The sequence below is a fragment of the Motacilla alba genome, chromosome 4 (genome assembly GCF_015832195.1).
Source record: "Motacilla alba alba isolate MOTALB_02 chromosome 4, Motacilla_alba_V1.0_pri, whole genome shotgun sequence".
NCBI classification, from domain to species: Eukaryota; Metazoa; Chordata; class Aves; order Passeriformes; family Motacillidae; genus Motacilla; species Motacilla alba.
Window position 1 is genome coordinate 22,127,419 of NC_052019.1, and position 21,947 is coordinate 22,149,365.

Here is a 21,947-nt window from a genome sequence, read left to right on the forward strand (position 1 = left end):
ATACCAAAATCTGACTTGTTTTTCATAATCTGGGGCAACATTGTGCTTGCATTTAACTGTTTGGCTGTTTCCCTCGCAGCAACAGAGCAGATTTCCTGTAGAAAGCTCTGATTCTACAAATGTGCACAGGATTAAAAGTAAGAAAATCAGTGGTCTTACTGCCAAGAAGTAGCAGTTGAAATTGAAAATTAATTGAGTGCAGAAGTGGTTCGCACAACAGGGATGTAGGATGCCATAATCTTCTAAACTTGCAGAGAAGTATAATTAAGTCTCCGGGATCCATTAATGCTTTATCATTCATTTCTGGCAACTGGAAGACCAACTTATACCTACTCTTACAATGATTTTATGAATATGCAAGTGTGGTTTCTTTGAGGAAGCCGTCGAGGTGACTCAGGTAAGCTCTCAGAAGGCTGCCCTGCGGCCAGGGCTGGGCCCACAGCCGAGCGGGGACTTGATCGCTTGGGAGCTCGCCAGCCAGGCTAGCTCCAGTTTGGTGAGCGAGCTTCGCTCGCCACTTCATCTGACCCCGCCATCCGCCCAGGCTCACTACCGCAAGGCGACAACGACACGCTGCCCGCGGGAGATCAGAGGCTGTGCCAGACACACGGGGCAGCGTCGCCGAAATGCTCTTCGAGAGGAACCTCACGGGCCAGGGGAGGAGGCTTCAGCTGCCCGCTGTCGCGACATGTGCGCCCCCCTGTCGCCGGCTGCCCTCCGTCTCTGCCGGGCGCCCGTGCCGTCCGCCCCCCGGGGCCGGGACCCGCCGCCTGTTGCTATTTTCGCCCGCGCTGGCGAGCGGCCCGGCCGGGTCTGCGGCGCGGCTCCCTCCTCATCCCGGCCCGCCGGCAGGTAGGAGCGAGCCGGGCGGCGGGCAGCGGCGAGTGGCAGGAGGCGGTGGGCAGTGCAGGAGGCGGCGGGCCGGCAGCGGGCAGTGCAGGAGGCAGCGGGCAGTGCAGGAGGCGGCGGACAGCGGCAGGAGGTAGCGGGCAGCGGCAGGAGGCGGCGGGCAGTGCGGGAGGCGGCGGGCGGGCAGCCCCTGGCCCGGCCCGGCGCCCGTTACCGGCCCCGCCCGCCTCCTCGCGCGGGAGGTGCCCGGGCGCGCCTGGCAGCCCGCGGCCGCTGCCCGCCGAGGGCACTTCCCTGCGGCGAGCACATCCTGCGGCGGTAAGCGGCGCCCGGGCACCCCCGGCGCCAGGCCTGTCAGGGGGCGGCGGTGGGGCACGCCGTGCCCCCACTGTGGGCCGGGCCTGGGGAGCAGCGCCGGCGGGGCCGAGCAGCGTTTTGGGAGGGTGGGGGGAAGGAGGAAGAGCAGGTCTTGGCGCAGAGGAAGTGAAGAGTTGTGGCGAGGAGTGCGGCACCCGCCGCGGGCGGCCCGTGCCTGCAGCCCGCTGTGAGGGGGGAGCAGCCTCCGGCGCCGGGCGGCTCCGGCCGGGGCCCCGCTCCGTGCCCGCGGCGGGAAGGGCGGGCTGCGCGCTCCCGGCGGGTCCCGCCGTCGCTCCTGACGGGGCTCCCGGCGAAGGCGCGGCTCTGGCTGTCGGAACAGCGGTACTGCGGGACGGGGCGGCCGGGCGGGAGCGCAGCGGGGACGGGGGTGCCGGTGCCGCTGTTCTGGGAGAGTTGGCTCCTCGTCACAATAACCAAAGAGCGACTTGAGTTTAATCTGTCAGTGAGCTGAGGTGCCTTTAGTTCCTTTTGTCTGCTGTTTCCTCGCCCATCTATGCAAAATAGATGGGTATAACTCCTCCCAGACCCCGCTCCGTCTCGGAGCAGCGCAGCGGCGCTTCCCCGGGGAAAACGGACCTTTCCTAGCGCGGCGCGGCCGAGTGTAACTTTCGGTCTGCCCACGGCGGCGCAATGTTCTTACGGCCCTTTAAATTCGCCAACTAAGCCAACAAGGGAATGATCTCTTGAAACTGCGTTCACGAGAGGTATGAAACGAATGTGGTTATTTATAGCGCCCTTTGAAAAGATTGAGGCCTTTGTGTGCTGTGTTTTATTTGGGAGAGAGGCTAACATGGCAGATCTGCTGTAGGAACCTTTAGTAGTGCAGATGGTGGGATTTGTGTCTGCGTTAAGCCCAGAGATTGAATGGAACATCGTGGGTCAAAATTAGTAAATTGTGCATTTTCTGAATAGCGAATACCTCTGAGCTGATACGTCTGACTATACTTTTAACACTTGTAAGTTCTGAAATAGAAATTTGTCACGCGTTGTTATATAGGAATGCTGAAAATCATGGGTAATACCCAAAAGTAGAAATGTTTGCAGGTGAGAAAAACGACAGGATGGAAGGAAAGTGAAACACATTCAGTGATATGTGCATGACTTGACACTGTTTTCACTTTAATTTGGTTAACTGCTAAGTTGAATGCAGGCATTTTGGCTGTGGATATGCAATTGAATAAAAATGAATGGTATTCATAATGTAATTGACCTAGCAAGCTTTCTTTTACAAAGATTTTTTTTTTTTTTTTAGTGCATTACCTTCGTAGAACAGCTCAGTATTTTGTTCAGGTCTGTATGAGGCTGAGTCAGAGGACTTCAATTGTCAGCATAATTATTTCCATGGACTTAATTAAGGAAATAGCAACAGGTGTTAAGGGCAGAAACAGTCAGCTATTTTCTTCATTTGTAGTTGATTATAAATGTGTATATTTGTAATCAAGAACATACTCCCATTTTGTTGCAAATTTTTTATTAATAGCCTATTTATAATACTTACTTGAGGAGTGATATAAATGCTGGCTGTATTGGTAAATATTTTAGGTGTGTTTATTACTGGAACTAGTAACCAGAGTATATGGTTATGTTATTCAGCACCCAGTCTGGAGTTACTAACAGCTTGTAAGCATTAAGTCTTTTAAAAGTCAGCATTTAATGAAAAAATAATGGAAATTAAAACTAATTTCTGAAGAAAATTGGTTTCTGGACTTGTGCATGCTTTTGGCCACAGCAAACCATAGCTTCAGAGGGAAACAGCAGATAATAAGTAGCTATGAGAAAAAAAGAATATTCTTGCAACAAGAGGGATGTGTCATGCTTCCAAGTGCCCATTTGAATTAAATAAAAAGAACTTTTTGAATGCTGTTCTCAGCAGTGACTGTGCCATGACATACTTTATGTATTTTCTCATTTATGTTTTTCTGTATATCCTGCCAGGTGGATAGAGAAATCTGTGAGCTTGAGCAAAGACAATGTAAATTTCAGTTAGGGATCAGAAAGAGAGGGAGACAAGTGGTATTTAGTTCTGGCTAGTGTTCCAGAGTTCTGGCTGCAGGCCAGGGCTCCTCATAATCCTTAAGTAGTATGATATTTCTGCTAAAATAATCAGTGGTGAAGTGCAGTCAGTACCAGTGCCTCTGGTTCCATTTGTCAACAGGGTTCAGTGCTAATGCCATGCAGAGAAGAGCTGAACAAATTTGTGCTATTTAAGACCAGCTGTTTTTCATAAGAGCTTGCTGTATGGTTGCATTTTTTTGCTTAGCTTCTTGAAGGGGTGGAAAACTGACTTACAGAAACTTACATCAACTAAAGCTGCTGTCATGTCCTGAGCGTGATGTGGAGTAACTGCAGTTGTGTCTCAGAAGAACTGCAGAGGTCAAGGATGATGGCATCTTTCTGTTCAGCTCCCAGGTCAAACCCCTCATTTATTCATTGCTCTGTGAAAGCACTGACTGCTTCCTTGTGTAATGCATCTTCCAAGCTCTTGTTCTGCTGTGAGTCCCAGCACTCCAACTGCTACCAAAGCAGGGAAGGAACTGGAGGAGGGTGAAGGGTTGCCTAAGTCTGCAGTTACCAATGTTCTGAACAATAGTTTAAAACTTTAGGCTGCATGTCTGTATTGAATTTAGTCCAGTTGAGAAGGATAACACTTCCCACTGTCAAAGTTTCTGGTTTTGTTTTTGTTGGTTTGTTGGGTTTTTGGTTTTTTTTTGAGTGGGGAGGGTGGTGTTCTTTTGGTTTAGGACATTCTCTCTCCTCTTTGTCTTTTTTCTCTATTAGTTTGAGTCTATCCCAGATCTGCCTGGTGTTCCCCCAGGTACACAAACCTGATTTTCAGTACCTCACTTTCCCACTTTTCCTCACTTTTACTAACACAATAACCTCACAAGATTCTCCTTCCTAACCTCAAAGCTTACCTGACCCCATCTAACCAACTGGCACCTGCAACCAATACCCTGCCCTTGTGATATAGTCTTTGCTCTCTTGAGAGAGGGTGAGTTTTGAGGAATGGTGTCCTGCATGATGCAATGCTGCTTAAACATGGGGTATCTTCACATGGGGTCCAGAATAGCAGGAGTAATAATTTGTGTAGCTCTCCCTTTCATGCTGTCTTGCCATCACCCTCACTTCTCTCTGAAGGGGGTCCCTTTTAACTTGGTGGCATAACACGAGAATGTAACTTGATTTTGGAGAGCAAGAGACTAATATGTTTGTTTTTTTTAAATTAGGTTAGGGTTTTAAAAAACACACTGTCAGATTTTGCTAGACCATCAGTGTAGTGTTGCATGCTTTCTAAGGCCCCCCACTTGTGAGAAGTGGCGGGGTTGATCAGAGCAAAAGAGAAGCTGAGGACAAAAGGCACACATATGTTCCCATGTGTATCTTCCACATTAATGAGTCAGTCTGATGTTCCCTAGTATAAAAGGTAGAGATAGATGTATTAATGTGGTTTGTGTGAATATCTTCTGTGTTACAGTTCGACTGACTGTTCTTATGCTGATGGAGCAAATACAGCTGAATCAAAGCAGGCTGAACAGTAGGAACAATAAGGTTCATATTCTCTATATCTCTACAAACTGTGTCTTAGCAGCAAAGCTGTCAGCTGAGGAGTGCCACTCAAGCTGTTCTCAGTTTTGAGTGCAAGGGCAACCAACATCCTTCAAAAGATGCTGGTGGAGAGGAGAAAGAGGAACTGTCCCAGTTATGTCTGTGAGCACTGGGAGAACAAGTGAGACATCCAGTGTGCCAAACACAGCCCAGAGTAATGAAGCTGAATGGTGCTTAGAGCTGCCAAAGGAACATCAAAGTTAAGGTAGAAGGAAACTAGTGGACTAGAGGTGAAATAAACATTTAATAAGCATGAGTTAATCAGACACTTGGGAGGAAGAGGAAACTTGTTTGAACGTACTGTACTAATGTGTATGGTAAACTCCCATGGCACCTGCAGAGCCAAATTTCAGATTGGATGAACTGAAAGGTGGCAACCAGAGATGGGTAAAGGTGCTAAAATTCCAAGCAGTGGAGTCAGGGCAGACATGGATGGGCTGAGAGCATGGTTACTCTTTGGCCATAATGTGTGCTTAATTTTATGGCTGGGAATAGGTCTGTTGAGAAGAACAAAACTATTTTTTAGGTCTAAATTAAGCATGTACATAAATACTTCAGGATCTTGAAGTAAAACCTAGTCCTCAGTGGAAACTTGAAGGACATTAACACCATCAGCTTGAAACTGGCATAATTTCTGGTGGGATTTGTTTACAATAACTGACAGGAGGGGAAAACAAAGGAAGAATGGCTGGGAAAGGGAAATGGATCAGCAGAACAGTAATATACAGAATGATACGGGTTGGATGAGGAGACTGTCTGATGATGCTAAATTTGTGCTCTGAGAAACTGCACTTTCAGCCTCTCCTAAACATTAGGAAAAAGACCTAGCATTTTGACTTCCACTTAACTGGTTTGATTTAGTAGTAAGTGTTTTTCTTTGGAAATAACAAATTGGAGTATTTATGCTGTTGACTTTGCAAGGTGTTTATTTTTGTTAAAAAGAGATTAATGCCAAGAAGCTTCATATTTATATTAAATACATTCCAGCAGTACAATGTTTGTTTAAGTATGACAGAGTATCAACCTTTTTTTTAATATACTTTTCAGTCCTTAGAGTTAGCATGAGAAATAATGTATTATATTGTGATATTCATTTCTCTTTGAGGCTGCATTGCCTCATAGATCTAGGGTAAAAGAGCAAAAAGAAACTCGAAAAGTTGCTAGAAACAAGGGTGACTTTGTTGTATTTCTACGTGCCTTTAATTACATTTTTTTAAGAAGAGTTCTCAGAAAACACAAATAAGAAATAGGCTACAAAAAGTATGTGGCTAATACATCATTGTCTGTATGGTAGCTCAGTTCTCTTGTTTTCAACTAAGAATGAAGTTTTCTAAGGCCTTCTTGTCCTGATATTATTGTCTATGCCATAAGTGACAAGAGCACTAGAAGCTAAAACCTTGATTTTTATTTAATTTACACTACACAGCATGGTAGTTATGAATTAATCCAATCTTCCCTGCTGTTACTGAACTGTTTTTCATTGTTGCAGTTACGGAGAAAAAGTTTGTAATAGTTTGTGAAAGTAGAGACCATTTTGATTCTTGGCTGAAGGAAAACTATAATGGTAACTGTGTTTAGCAGTCTGTGTTGATAAGGTGTAAAAATGCTTCCTGCAGCTGCTATCCCATTTAGAATCACAGAATCACTGGTGTTGGAAAAGATCTCCCAAGATCATCATGTCCAGCATTTGACTGAACACTGCCATGTGGATTAGATCATAGCACCAGGTACCACGTCTGGTTGTTTCTTGAATGCTTCCAGGAACAATGATTCCACCACGTCCCTGGGCTGCCTCTCCCAATCTTTACCACCTTTCACCCTTTCCTTTATCACCCTTGAAGAAATTTTTCCTGACGTCCAACCTGAACCACCCCTGCCACAGCTGAATGCCATTTAATTTAGGATGTAATGCATTTATATTAATCTAAAAGATGCTTATTTTCTTGCTTATCTGTAAAACAAACAAACAAACCCCTCCTAGTTGTAGTATACATAAAATGAGGTGTACAAATTCTTGATTTTCATGGCCCTTTTTCCCACACCTCCCATGCCGAGATACACACACAGGTTTATGAAAAGACTTTAAAAAATTTGATCTACACATCTAGAATGCTATTTATTATTAATTCATTGAATAGTATCTTGAAAACTTGCACTCTTGCTAAATTTTCTATTCTTGGAACAGGTAATGCTGCCACAGTGTTCATTTGTCAAAAGATGAAAAAGTTTCAAAAAAGTAAATGTACCCAAAGATGATTCTGCATCTCCCTTGTTTTTACAGTATGCCAATTACTGTAGAAACATTTTTCCCCAGTGGGACATTTAGAGATTGGTTTCATTTTAAACAGCTTAAAATTGATTTCAATCTTGAAATTTTTGGAGGTTTTTTTAATCCTGAAATTTCCTTTCATTTTCAACAAGGCGAAAGACTGTTAGAAATTTTCAGTCTGAAAATATTATTGCAAGAGCAAAATAAGGACAAAGTTCAGTGGAAACTCATGAGAAAAATAGTGCTGGTTTTGATCATGTTTATAGATGAACAAAGACAAGAAATACTGTTACCACAGTAAACAGATGGCATTTATTCAAAACTTGTTTGAATATAATTAAAATGTTATTTAAGGATATCTTGGTACTATTTATGTTGTTTTTAATAGATCTTATCATGGGAAACTCTCATAAGATTGATGGTAAACTAGTGTCCTGGTATTTAAAGACAGGCAATTACAGGCCTGTCAGCCTTGCGTCAGTCTCACACAATATAATGTAACAGCTGAAACTAGGGGCAATTAAAGAGGAGTTAAAACAGGGTAGTATAACAAATGCCAACCTATGTGTTTTCATGGACTGCATTTTGTGAAATGGAATTTATAAAGAAATGCAATTATTAGATTTTGTTACTAAAAGTACTAATACGTAATAACAGTAGTGGTAGTAGATGCTGGGTATAACAGGGTTACAGCAGGGTTGTGTGTAACTTGGAATATTCCACTTAATATTTTAAGAAGCTAAAATGATACAATGTCAGTCTGGCTAACATTTCAGTATTCCTGTCTGGCTGACCAGCATTAAAATGCAACCTGAATTGTGATTGTCATCTGGTTCTTCCCAGAATGCTGTAAGGATTGTTGCTTGTGACTGCTATCTGACAGGTTTTCCAGCTATCACTCTGACTGCTGCTAACATTTTTACATGACAGTGACTTCTAGGGTGTTATTTATTGAAAAAAATCTGTTTGGTTACAACCAATAATCACTGGGCAAACTATACCTAAGGAAACATCTCCATGTTAGTAGCCAAATTCAAAGTCATCCACCTATGGACAAGAAAGTTGTCAAGCTGACCTTTTTTTTTTTTTTTCCCCAGATGTTAAGGTGTCTTAGCAGGCAGTGACTTCAACTGTCATGAAGGTCAAAATAGCTCAGCCGAGTTCTTCCTGTGATAACAGGACTGAAATAGGCCCGTGTGATCTACATGTGCCTGCCCATGAAACAGACACAGGCTAGAAAGAATGTTCATTGTAATTTAGTTGCTTATTAGATAGTTGAGCTAAGGTTATAAAGCAAATATTAAGTCAGCACTGTCTCTTTTCCAAGCAATGTATTTATTACAATTATGTTTGTTGGACCTGAAATAGTCAGGCTCGGTGTAAAGAGGGGGAACTTGCTAGATGGGCCATGGTAGCTCTCTTCTGATGTTAAGCTGTTAATTATTTGTGTTATTGAGAGTTGATTTTTCATAGAGTTCCAGCACCTACATAACTCTTTCTTTTCCTTTCAGAACTCTTCTGTTCCGTAATCAAAGGAGCCACTGAGCATCCAGACATGGAACTGAAATATCAGTGAATTAGTCCAGGTTCCCTAAAGGACTGTAAAATGGAGCCAATAACTTTCAAAGTTAAAAAGTGTCAAACACCTAGTGATTTCTCAGCAAGTTTCAGTCTCCAGCTCGTGGGTTCTCTCCCGGTGCATTCCCTAACCACTATGTCAATGCTGCCTTGGATTGTGGCCGAGATCCAGTTGCTCAGTGCAAAGTCTTCCAAAGAAGAACCCAGTGCCAGCCAAATTCGACTTTGTGTTTCACCAGCCAGTTTGCGGTGTGAGCCAGACACAGGGGAAACCCAGCAGTGGGATCCTTTAATTTGTTCAAGTTTATTTGAATACAAGCCACAGCAGGTCCACAAACTGATTCACAACAGCCACGATCCGAGTTACTTTGCTTGTCTGATAAAGGATGAAGCAGCAAATCAGCGAAGTATCTGCTATGTATTTAAGGCTGATGATCAGACAAAAGTAAGTAAAAAGAAAAGAACCAAAGCAGGCATCCCTGGAGTTGCTTTTGTGCTTTTTGAATCCTTTCACTACGCTGTAAAACCTTAAGGTTGTACTTACAATTAGAGACGAGCTCTCATTAAAACTTACTCACTTACTTTATTTGATGTTAATTGCTCAGTGAAATTTGAGCTGCTCAATATGTGAAATGAAAGGTGTGTACATCTCCTACAGGATCAGGGCCTGAATTTCATCGGCTTAAAAAACATTTTAGTTTGGGATATGGGCTGAAATCTTGACCCTCAAGTCAGTGAGAGCTTTTCTGTTGATGTCACTAGGGCTAGTGTTTCACTCTCGAGTCACTGTGAACTTTATCTAATCCTGCACTCAGACCTCTCAAATTTCTGTTTTCCTGAGTTGAGACCTATGTGACTGGGAAACAGAGATACCTCCTTTCTCAGAAAGAGGAGAGGGTAGTGTGGAACCTCCATATGTATCATATCTCTAACAACAGAACCCTGTGGAAACCTTTTCCTAGCTCTGTATTTCTCAAAGCCTGGCAGGCAGGTTAAAAGAGTGGGAGAAAGGCACAGTCTTTGCACTTCTGTAACACGCAGGCTTGCTGCTGCGTGGTGTGAGACAGGAGTTGGGTTTGCATGTCTGGCAGTGGGTGAGATTTGGCTTAGTCTGCGTTTCCTAACCAGCACCTAACCAGTTGTGTCTTTGCTGAAAAAGTGGAAGCATTAAAATTGTTGATCTCTTCTGTTTGAGAGTAATGTGAGACACTGACTCTCATGAATGAGTAAAATGAGTAAGATTTAACACAAAGGTATTGTGAACTACTGAGGACAAAATGGTGACGTATCCTTCACCACTTGAGTGTTGACTCTAGTCTCCTTAACGTTGGAAAACAGCATGCTCACTTGACCCATAGGAGGTGTCCTGCTGAACAACCCTGGAGGTATTATGTGAATATACACCACACATGGGATTTATGCCAACCTGCCCAATAGCAAAACATTGTACAGTTCCAAATCCGTGGTCTCAAGCTTACAGCTCAAAACATATGGAAACAGCTTTAGTTAAATCCCCCCAGAAAAAACTGCAGTTCCAGTAAATTAAAAGGCAAAAACGTTGTAAATCATAAGCATTCAAGTGAGAAATCCTGTCAATTTAAATGTAGAATACCAAGTTTATGTATGTAAGAGCAGAAATAAGGAATAGTTATTTCAAAACTTGGCACTGGCTAGCAGCTGGTAAATGCATTTTTCAGTTTATTTCTGCATTTACTTGTGCTTGTGATTTTCCAGGATTATGGTGAGAACACAGCACTGATCACCGGCAGTACATTTTCTTAGGCATTTTCTTTTGCAACAAAAGAGTCAAGTACTTTTTCTTCATGTTTGATCAAATTCCTGGACATGTTTGAAATGATCAAGAAAGTCAAACTGTCTCTAGTTAAATTTGCAGCTGTGTCTAAATGTTTTTGGAGACAAAACCCTCAATTTTTGTATGCCTGTTTTAACTACTTAGCTCTAGGTTCACACAGATATCCATCCTTTCAAAAACTGCCTTCCGTCTGGTCTCCTAACTTGTCTTGTGTGCAAGAGTTGTTACTCTTGACTTCTTTGCAGTTTAGGTGGACATCTAATCAGCATTTGTGGATTATGTTTTAACAAAAGGGTAATGGAAATGCCAGGTGTTCTTACATCTGAAGTGAAGCCCTGCCTCTTTTACTTAAATTTTGTGCAATTTCCACATTTTAAGTAAGTTCTTTGTGCTTTGTAGGGTGTTGTTCCTTTGCCCTGAATATAGTCATATAATGCCTTTTAGCTAGTTGATGTTTGTGTATTTATCAGGAGGAGTGAACTGATGTTACCTGTTTTGCAGATGCCCAACTTGAAAGGATAGGGAGTGCACACATGCCTTTGTTACAAACTGAAGGAGCTGTTTGTTAAAAACCAGTGAGTTGGGATGAAGAATTTAGGATTGTTAGCGCAATTTGTGTTCCATTTCAGGAGAAACAAATTTTAGAAACTGGACTTTTGCAGCCTATGCAACTCAGCAGATTCCTGTGCTGGCACTCTTGTTTGTAAGAACTCTTTTTTCCTATTTGCTTCAGGTCTGTAAACGAATCACAGCAGTCCAGATACGTTTTGTCACAGAATTTACAAGTTCATAACAATCTTTAGCCAATAATCTTGGACATCCAGACTTTTGTGATAATTACTAATTACAGTGATATTGTAAACTGCAAGAGCCACAATTCTTTGTGCCTGCATATATAAATCTGTAGTAGGGTTGTATTTGACAAAGAGTTCTTGGATTAAGTCACGTCTGACTAAGGATTTGAAGTAGAAGGTACTTTGTGGCTTTGCAAATAAGTTCTCTTTTATATCCTCACCTTAAGATAAGTAGAATAAAAGGGGGCAGAAGTATGTCTGTGGGAGAAGTACAGTAGGAAGATTAGAATGTTAAGACAAAGGCAGTTGAGTAGAAGACTAAATAATTAAAACCTTTAAGAGGAGGACAAGAAACTTGAAAGTCATGCAGACAAGCACAGCACTGGAGGTGGTAGAAAGTACTGAAATCCAGGAATGGGCAGGCTTTTAGCATCAGCATTGCAGATAGACTGCAGTCCATTAGCTGTAGTTTTACTCCTTTATAAATACAAATTGAGCAAGAGCATACATCTGCTTAGCGAGGGATTATTTTCCTGTTTAATATGAGAGTTTTGTTAATGTTGCATATTTAGCTCAGCTCTAGAATTGATGGGGGTGTGTGCAATGCCATGCAATGTTTTTCCTGAATACAAGGCTCTTGGGTTCATTGTTGCTGCATTTCCAACATAACCACTTTAGAGAAGAAATCTGTAGACAGGTAATAACACTAAGTAATGTCAGGATTGTTTGCAAGGATTTCTTTGTTATGCTGCTCTGTAGCAGTGAAAGAAAAGGTAGTGCCCCATTGTGGTTTTTGTCTTCCCTCTGTAGGATCTGCTGTAATTGTTTCCATTGTACCATCATGGCAATGTGTGGCTCACTTTCCCTGCTGGATAGCAGTAAGTAGGGAAGAATGAGATGACATTACTTGAAAAGAAGCATGTGAATATGGAGATGATTTCACTCTACTTCTTGTTTAAAGGATGGGTTACTCTGCCTAGAGAGAGCTTCTCTTATGGATCAGAGTCTTCTTTCCAAGTTGATTTGTCAGACATGGGATCTGGAGTGTTCCTTCATATATAACTTCAGTAAGTTTCCACTAGTTACAGATAGTAGAGTTTCTTATCCTTACACCCTCATTCTGCAGAGGTTCTGATGTGGCCTCGTGATTGAGTAATTTCTGCCTGAAGGTGGGGCTGAAGCATTAATGCATATTCTTTGTAGGTGCTCAGGAATGGAGCTGGGTTCAGTTATATTGCCTGCAGGGAGCCTATGAAGGCTACTTCTAGGTCAGGTGAGTAATGGCGGGGGAAGCTGGGGAAAAATTATATCTCCCCTAAATCTGTTTGCAGAATAGTTCCTTCAGGATAAGAACACAGCCTTGCTGAACACCTTGGTGAGAGTGCTTGCCTACTGTAGGAGTGCAATGGAAATGAAACCACACATGGCCTCTGTGTCTCCCCAGTGGCCTCCTGTCTGACATTTGCTTATGTACTACAGAAGTTTTTTGATGATGATATGTCCTTTTGATGGCATTTCAACATATCATGCTATTGATATGTTGGAAACTATATACTTTAAAAATTACTGACATTTTAGTCCTACATTTGGGATGTGCTAGTTCTAAACTGTTTGGAACTGCAGGTGTGGTGTGGCATTTCCTTCCTGAGCTCATTCTCCCCAGTTTTCCTTCTGTATGATGCCCTGCTTTATCACATCATTCTCTCCAAGAAATGAAAGAGATAAATAATGTGAGGGCATACTGTAGCAGGGATTCCCCCTCCAGCAGATGCGAAGTAGCCAGAACATTACGGAGGATGAGTAATTTCTGTTCTTATTTTCAGCTTGGAAAAGTAATTCCAGATGTCATTATGTTGATCCTTCTTTGGTGTATCGAATGATTTGTTTTACTTAGGTATGTTTAATCTTACTTGATGGATGTGTGGGCTGGCAAATGGAACACGGGTCACTAGTTTATCTGACTCATGCCCTGAGCTACTTCAGATTTAAGGCAAGTTAGGGTTGTGCTGTCCTTTATTATACTTTTATATTTATTGTAAGTGAAGATTAACAGTTCCAAATTTAAAGGTTTCACAGAGGTCTGAGTCAAAGAGGACATTCAGCGTCTCAGCCTTTTTCCATGTCCTGTTCTCCGTTCAGCAGCAGGCTCACATTTTCCCAAGCCTGTCTTCTGTCACCTACATAGCTATAAAGACTTTTTTGTTGCCTTTTCTAGATTCAATTCCAGGTGGTCTTCAGCTTTCCTAATCATGTCTCTGTCTTGGGTTGGCAAATTCTTATCAAGGCTCTCTGGAAACTGGCTGGATTGGCTATGCCCTGCTGTGTTTTTCCTGCAACAGATACTTGAGTGGTTGAAGTTCCTCATCAGGACCAGGGTATGCTAATGTGAGGCTACTCTGAGGTGTCTGTAGAGTGCATCATCCACCTGTTCTTTCTGATCACAGGGTAAAATAAATTCCTGTATGCAGAGCAGAAATTGGCAGACAGCACTGTCTTTTTTAGGTTTTGTTTGTTTGGTTGGTTTTGGTTTTTTTGTTTTGGTTTGGTTTTGGTTTTTTTTGTGAAGCAGATGCTCAGAATGCTTGAAAGTTTCCCCCTTTTTATTCTGTGATATGAACTGGAGGTTTAGAGAATTTGAGGGAAAGCCTAGAAACTTGAGCCTGATGTCTTGCAAGGAAAATATTTCTGTAACATTACCAATGGAGAGCCGGAGTATGAAGAAAGGTAAAAAGTTCAGGTCAGATTTTTAAAGGGTTACATTTTATACTGGTGTTTTTGTTTGTGTGGGTTAGGTTTTTTTTGTCCTCAAGACTCTGGACACAGAGTCATAACAGCCTGTAATATATGCTTGTGTTTACCAGAGCAGTTAATGCTGTGATGGCAAAACACTGGGTAGAACTTCTCTGCTCAATAGAAAAATATTGCTTGTGATTTAAAAGGATCACAGCTGCACAAGACATGCACAAGTCTGTGTGGTGCTTCTGAATCTTCTCTCTGTAGTGTCGTCAATCAGGGACAGCTTTTGGCCCAGGCAGCTACAGGAGTGTTACTGTGAGAGTTGCAGTGTCTGTATGGTTGCAGCCGACTGGGACACCTGCTGGAAGCCCGAGCCTGCTGATTGACTTCACCTGTGCCAAAACTGCCCCAAGGCAAAGGCAGATAGAACCCATCTCCTTACACTGGGACACTTCTTGAAATGTAGCACCTGGTCTGCTGTGGAGCTTTTTGGTTACAGCTGTGATGGCTTCTGTTGCCTGAGGTCTTTGGGTTTTTTGTCCACCCATTGCTTTAACAGTTATTTTGCTTTTAAACAACCTTCACCTACTTTCATGAGTTAAAATAGCTTATGCACTTAAGTAGATCACGCTGTCTTACCTGGAATGCAGCACTCTGTTACATGTTGTTTATGATCTGATTATGTGCTGAAGAAGCTGGTTTCAGATAATCAACACTTAGCTCTCTGTGAGGCTGCACAGAGCTGAACTTCACATTATTCATCTATAAAAGGAATGGCAGGGGCCCAGTGAACTCCTAAGCAGTTGTTGAGAGGCTTGGCCTCATGACTGTCGATTCTTACACAACTTGTTTTTACTTTAGACTTTAAGGTATAGCCTCACCAAGTATCTCATTTTTAATAGCACCATTTCCCTTTCTTAAAAGAATTCAAGGAAGATCATTTTAAAGGTTGAGGTGATCTTTTTCTTCTGTATTTTACTGCCTGATGAGTCAAGGGAGATTAAAACACGGTTCTTCTTTTACAGAAAACATAAAACACTGAAACAAAATTAAGTAACTGGACTAATGTCAGTGCAAGTGAGAACTTAATTTGGCTGTTTTCTGCCTCCTTATGCCCCTTTGGGGTTTTTGATTAAATGTGTGTAATTGCAAACTGCTGGCACTGCTTTTTGATTTAGGATATCTCTCCTGTCTCCCAAACACTAACTGAAGAAAATGTAAAATACAGAAGGAAAAAAAAATGCAGCAGAAAAATGAAAAATCAAATACATATTTGTGATGTGCAAATACACAGTCCAGTTTATAAAGTAGGTCAAAGTTTAGCTGTGTAAATCCTAGCAGAATATCCTGTATAATGCAAACAACCAGCTGTGCTTTCAGTACTCTCACAATTAATCAAGCTTTACAGGCTTCTTGAGCATGAGTGTGATGACACCAGTTCTATCCTGGGATCTATTTAAACAATCCATGTATGTGAGCTCTTCTGTCAGGGAACTTCAGTGGCCAGTGACCCTGTCCCTAGCAGTGTTATTCCAAGCCTTTATGGGGCTCTTGTCAAATCTTTGAGTGACTTTGTGACATGCTGCATCAGCTAAGTGCTCGTGTGTTCACTCTCATTTTATAAAAAAAATATTGTGGGATTTCTCTAAACCTTGTGTGATTGCCACATGGGGGAAGTAATTTGTGCAATACCAGTGCTGCTGAGTTACAGTCAGAGATAATGTCTGATCAAGGAAGATGAAATTAATCACAAGGTTTGTAAAAAGAGTTGCCTATTCCCACTCTTACAGCAGCAGCAACATAAAAATTATATATTCTTGTGATTTCTTATCTTAGTGTAATAGTTAACTGTATAGTAAACTGCATCAGATGGCATTGTTCATGTATTTTTCAACTTAAATAATACTGCAGGTAGCTGTGTTTTACTTACAATGTTACATGCGCTTGATTTTAGGGTCAGAATTCATACCGAGGCTATTTATTGTTCAAAGATATTAAGAAACAAGGAACAGTTCTTCCTTTGCTTTTGTTGTTGGAATTGTAGCAGAAATACAAAACAGTAGAACTGAGGCAAAAACATAATTAGTGGGTTTGTGATGGTCTCTCATCTGATTACTAACCAATCCGTTTGTCTTATCTGTGGCCTGTGATGTCCAGCACAGGTAACTGGAGCCATGAATATCTAAGCATCCTCCATATCTGTAGAAGAGTGTTCTTTAAAAGCTTCTGTTCACACAGAGAAGAGCTTCTCTACGTATCTCCAAAGAGAAGCTGACTCTTAACATCTTAACCAAGTTAGAGTCAGCTTTCCATGGCCTTGTAGTCCTTTGTTTGCTGATTTGCCCATTCCCACCTTTCCCCCTGTTTATACTGTGGTATCCCTCAGTGATGTGTTTCAGAGTAATTTGAATATTCCAAAGGAAAAGTGATAAAGTTTCAATGAAATCAGCATCCTAACATGATCACAGAACAGTTTCATGTGCATCTTTGTGAGAGTCAGGGCACAGCCACCTAGAGCCTGGCCTCAGATCCCCAATTCATTCAGTCTTAAACTGCTGTGGGGTTTTAGTTCAAGTGTAATCTATGATGGTACACTGAGAAGATTTTATAGCTGTCCTCTGTCAAAAGAGGCAATTCTGTTATTCTTTTCTCTTCTGATCCATCCCTTTATATACTTCCGTGGTGTTTTCCCTTGTGCTGGCACTGATGTTTGTCCAGCTCTGTGCTGAGCTGCTTTAGGGGCTAAGGTAAAAGCAATTATTTTCATTCTACTGTAAAACTCATTTGGTGCGCCTTGGTAGATCAGCCTAGATGTTTTTTGCCAAATTTCAAGTTGACATAAATTTGGCAACTAAAGTGAGCATAAAATATTTTGGGACAAGGCTTTCATAAGCAGGTGAGGGAAAGAGAGTGCCACAGCAGGGGTACTCCAAAGGGATTGGGCCATGGAGCAGGAAACCTGTTCTTTCTTTGTAGGATGACATAGATCTTAAAAGTAAGACTGTGAGAATGGAGGTGCACAGGGACACTTGCAGTCTTCTTTGCTCTGCACACAGAGCCACATTGTTTGGAGCATGGTGCTCATAGCACCAAGGTTGTGGATTCAAACCCCATATGGGCTATTCACTGAATAGTTGGACCTGGTGATCCTTATGGGTCCCTCCCAACTCAGAATATTCTGTGAAATGTCGCTGACATTGAAATCTGCCCTGCTAGTAATGTGTGAGAAGAGATCGCTGCATACTTGCCCTATGAGTCTAAAGTAGCCTTGCTCTAAAAAGACAAACTTCACAGGGTGGGTGGTCTTCAATTGGGAAACTGTCTCTCCACATATTACCCAAGCACTAATCATTTTAAAAGTCCTCATCTTCACAAGTTGTAACAATAACAAAATATGTAGCAACAAAGTTATTCAGCTCACCTTACTGCGGTGTAGTAGTCTGATTTCTGCAAAGGTGTTGGATGCACCACACAAAGAAAGTGAATGGGTGTCCTCGTTGCCTTGCAGCCTCATCAGTCCTACAGCTTCAAACAAACACCCAGCAAGCAGACAGTGCTGGGCAAATCAAAAAACCCAAACCAAACTGAAAGACTTGTGCCCATGGAAAAGTTCTGATTGAGAAATAGAAGGAGTGTGGAAATAAAAATTGTGTATACAGAATTAAGAGTTCAGAAAATACTGTTTGATTTATAGCAATATTGAATATAAACTGCATGCACACTACTATATAAAGAAATACTTAATGATGAAGGAGCTCCAATGTATTTTCTGAGCTATCCACTGCTGAGGCTTGCTGAAGTTCATTTAAGATTAGAAGAAGTTTGGAAATCTGAATGCTGTTTTGTTGATCTCTGAACTCAAGTCAGAAAGTCTAATCTAGATTCACTAGATGGTTTTTATAAAATTTTTATAATCTGGACTCACTAGATGGTTTTTATTTTTTGTTTAATTACTTAACACTCTTAAGTAATATGAAGTATGCACAGTTGTGAAGTTACTAAATTAATTTTGTGGATACTTGGTGCAATGATAGTTGTATGCAATTTAAAGACAGAAAGTAGCTGTATTAGAGAGAGGGGGGAAACTGCTTTGAAAAGAACAGTTTTTATTTTAAAAATCAGTCTTACCTTAACAGTGTTAGTTGTTCTGGTGCACAGTACAATAGCATATTGAGGACAGTGTGATTGAGTTAGCAAAAGTGAGAAGATAATTTTTGTCAAATACATGAATAAACAAAGATTGTATCTGTCATGTAGGTTAGTACAGTCTCTACAGACAGACTCAAGAGTGGTTCTGGCTCCTGTCTGGTTGATACCAGTTATCTTTGCTCAAGACTAATAAAACCAAAACCTCCTGTTTTCTGTCCTTTGCAAGTTTCATTAGGAAGCTTGGGCTTTAGCTCACTTGGAGCTACTTAAACATGGACATTTATGTTTAGGCAGTTGTATTTTCTTCTTTTCAGATTTTAAAATGGCCCTAAAAGACAAATGCAAGCCATCCACATTCAAATATGAAGATGCCAAGTCATAAATTATGATACTGAGTAAATCATCTTCCCGGAATAGCTCCTTATGTTTCCATGCAGTTGGCTTTTCATTTAAAGTTTTGTCTTTCCTGGGCTGACATTTATGCTGTGCCCCCAAGGTCATCAGATGGGGGCTCTTTGGCTGTAGTGGAGCAGAAAACCAAAGCAGAGGAGGCATATATAACTGCTGTATTTACTTTAGCAGCACAATCTCCCATCCTGTTATATGTCAAAGTGAATAATGGTAGAAAATCATTGTCGTAAAGTCAGTGCTTTCCCTTGCCTGGTGTAGACACAGTTGTTCTCTATTTCTGTTTTTTTTACCCTCTCTGTGGACGTCAAGTTATGGGAAGGGCTGTGGGAAATATTTTCCTAAAGAATGATTTGTGTGACTGGACAAATACAGGCTTAAATGGATATGTGTGTTTGCCCTAAAGGTTGATCATGGAGGATCTGATACAAGGATTGAGTGGATAATGCCAGCTTATACTTGGTTTGTCCTCTGTATGAAACTGCTAGTCAATGTGGACTTCCCCTTTCTTTCCCACCCTCCCCCCCACTTTTTCCAGAATGACAGTAATTGAGATCTATTGCTAGTCATAAAAACAGCTTCACTCATGATGATTCCTCTTGCATTGCATTAAGTTTGGTCCTTCTGCATAACTGATTGAACACTTTTCATGTGCAAGCTTCTTGTGTCAGCCTTTAAAAGACCCCCACAAAACTAGCTTCACGCAGGCAGAATGTGCTTCAAAACTGTATTTTTAGTAATCATTCTGTGGTTTGTTGTGTTGCTCTGTTGCTTATATGCTATGCTTCTACTTACAATGTGAAGAACTTGCACAGGAAGAGGGAATAAAAGCTAGATACTATAACTCCTCATTTGAGTTTTTTTGGAAGCTGTGTTCAGCACAAAGGTGTAAAGTAGAGCTTGCACGGAGTATCTGGTGGTGTATTTGCATCTAAACCTGTGACTAACTGAAGTGGATGTGGTTTTTTGAGAGCTAGAAAGCAAATTGTACACAAATCGTATTTCTGAGTCTTTGAGGCTGAAAATCTGTATGCACTTTAACTTCAGGCTAGATCCTTTGAAGAGACATACTTGCAGCCATGACTTTGAACATGCTTGTAGATACTTGCTTGGTTAGCACCTATAATATGTAATATATTATTCAGCTTGGTTTTAGCCTTTGATTTTTTTCAATGACAGTTATGTTGTTCACATAGAAAAAGGTTTCCAATACCGATAATTAATTCATTTAGAAAGATTTTGAATGAAACAGAAGTACTTTTAAAACTAGACAAGAAAAATTATAATTAAAATACAAGAATATGTTGAGGATTGTTGTTGATTCAACACCACTATTACAAAACTTAGGTTTCTTTCCTTATTTAAAATTCCAAATAGAAGTTTGCCATATGTCTCTGAAGCAATAATTTACTAAAGTTTTATGAGGAGCAAAGCCCCATTCATCACTTTTCATTCTCTGCAGACTGCAAAAACCATGTTCTAATGTGCATCTTCAAGTACAAATAGTGTTGGTACCTTCAGAGGTTTCTCCTGAAGCTGAATTCAGAGGCATTTCTAGAAGTTGTGTTGTCATGTTAGAAGTGCCTTTGTTGGACCAGCTGTCCAGCAGCAGTGAGGCACTTCATATTCCCGACTTCAGTGCAGACTTCAAAGCGACATGGTAGTGGGTAATGACACACTGGAACGAGGCACCGATTGCCAAGTCAGGACTGGGATTAAGGAGAGAAAGCAGTTGCTTCTGAGGAGCTCTCTGCAGTATCTCTGCTGCTGTGGAGAGCTGTACAGTATCCCTGACAGTAGCATTCGTAGCCAGGCTGTTAGGAAGCTTTCCTAATTGCAGGAAGAGAACTCCATTGTTCTTGAAAGGGATTATTCCCCAGAGTGCATAACTCCTTTGTCCCTCCAATCCCTTCACAAACTCGCAGATTCATCAGGGTTTAAGATGAGGTGTTTAGGTGCCACTTAGTGGCTGTCCAGAGCAAATGTAAGATCCTGCGATTGCTGTGACAGTTTTCACATCTTCTGCTTTCCACCAGCAAGAGAATTTCTCACCTTACCATGGAGATATGGAAGGCTTAATCTAAAACTGGTAGAAATCAGTTAAAAGACGCTGGTGGGTTTTCAGTTAGAAAGTTTCAGTAGTGTAATTTCCATTTTACTTTTTTTCCCAAATTGTCCTACTGAAGTTCTGTTTTGGTTCACCTAGTGGGTTTTTTGGGGTTTTTTGGTTTTCTTTGGGGTGTTTTTTCAGTATTTTTGCAATGCCTCTAAAAGTATTGGAATGAGTTTCTATTTTACTATGTAACAAGAAGCAGCAGTATGTAAAGTCTGTAGAACAGAAATACTGCTGTTTCTGGAGTTCATTCTTGTGTGTTAAATTTCACTAACATTGGTTAGTGTTTGACATCAGCCACTGTTCTGGGGTGTTTGAGCTCCCCTCAGCAGAATATCTGATAGATATGAAACCATTAGCTCTCAATCATGTTAGGAGCTTGCTATAATAAGTTTTTATGTGTGCAAGGACAAAAGTTTATATTCTAGAAACTTGCAGGACTTCTGGATATTCTTTACATGTATGTTATGAACTGCATACTGAACCAGATACATCCTTAAGGCACATAAAGGTATAGTAGCAACTTGATCTGTGATTTAAGTGGGGGCAACTCTCAAATGAGTAGCTTTTACATCTCAGAGTGCATGTATTGCCTGTATGCAGGCTTCCTCTTTACTGGGAGGAGATTTTCAGTGGGGTTTCTGCAGGAAGTTCATGTACTGCAGAAAATATGCTTCAAGTTTTTCTTCAGAATGGAGTTGTCTTTTGTTTTTCCTTCTCTTTCAGTTTTTGTGTTTAGTAGACTATCCACATGCATGCTAGATTTGGAAGAGTCAGAAGAGTTCCCAGGAACCTCAAATAAACAAAACACAGATTTCTGATTACATTTCTTGTCGAAGTTACAGAACAGAACCTGTCAAGGTCTCAAGATAAACTCCTTTGTGCATGTTGAGACAATGTACTTCCAACAAGCCATATAAAACCTAGATATGTGACAAATTTTCCTTAGCCAGATAACCTTCAGTGACCTGACTTTAAGTACACACGTTTGCACAGGCATGTCAGCCTATTCTGGAAGTCTTGATGCCAGCTTGAAACATCAGCTGAATTAGACTTAGAGATTTTTTCCTTAACTGGAGTTGTGAGTAAAATCAAAGCAATTGTATGGGCGTGGCGTTGTGGATCTACAGTGAGAGAAAGTAATACTTGATTTTTATTAAGTTCTTGTTGTTTGACTGTATATTACAGCGTTTTGCATGCTAAGAGAAAAAGCTGGGAAGATTGATTAAAATGGGCCTTCATTTGACTCATAAA

General features: G+C 41.3%; 1 protein-coding gene across 11 annotated transcripts in view; it reads left to right on the forward strand.

Moving 5' to 3' along the window:
* The first annotated feature begins 718 nt into the window (after window positions 1–718).
* Window positions 719–21,947, forward strand: part of TBC1D1 (TBC1 domain family member 1) — a 98,327-nt gene continuing 77,098 nt past the window's right edge. For 5 of the 11 annotated variants that reach the window (XM_038134580.1, XM_038134565.1, XM_038134573.1 and 2 more), the window contains exons 1-2: window positions 1,642–1,931; window positions 8,614–9,125. In XM_038134580.1, coding sequence (XP_037990508.1) covers window positions 8,709–9,125 — 417 coding nt within the window. In that variant the 5' untranslated portion in view covers window positions 1,642–1,931; window positions 8,614–8,708. Of the gene's footprint in view, window positions 853–1,029; window positions 1,168–1,209; window positions 1,549–1,641; window positions 1,932–1,982; window positions 2,184–3,262; window positions 4,777–8,613; window positions 9,126–21,947 lie in introns of those variants that run through there. The other 6 variants (XM_038134570.1, XM_038134566.1, XM_038134568.1 and 3 more) reach the window with 6 other exon arrangements.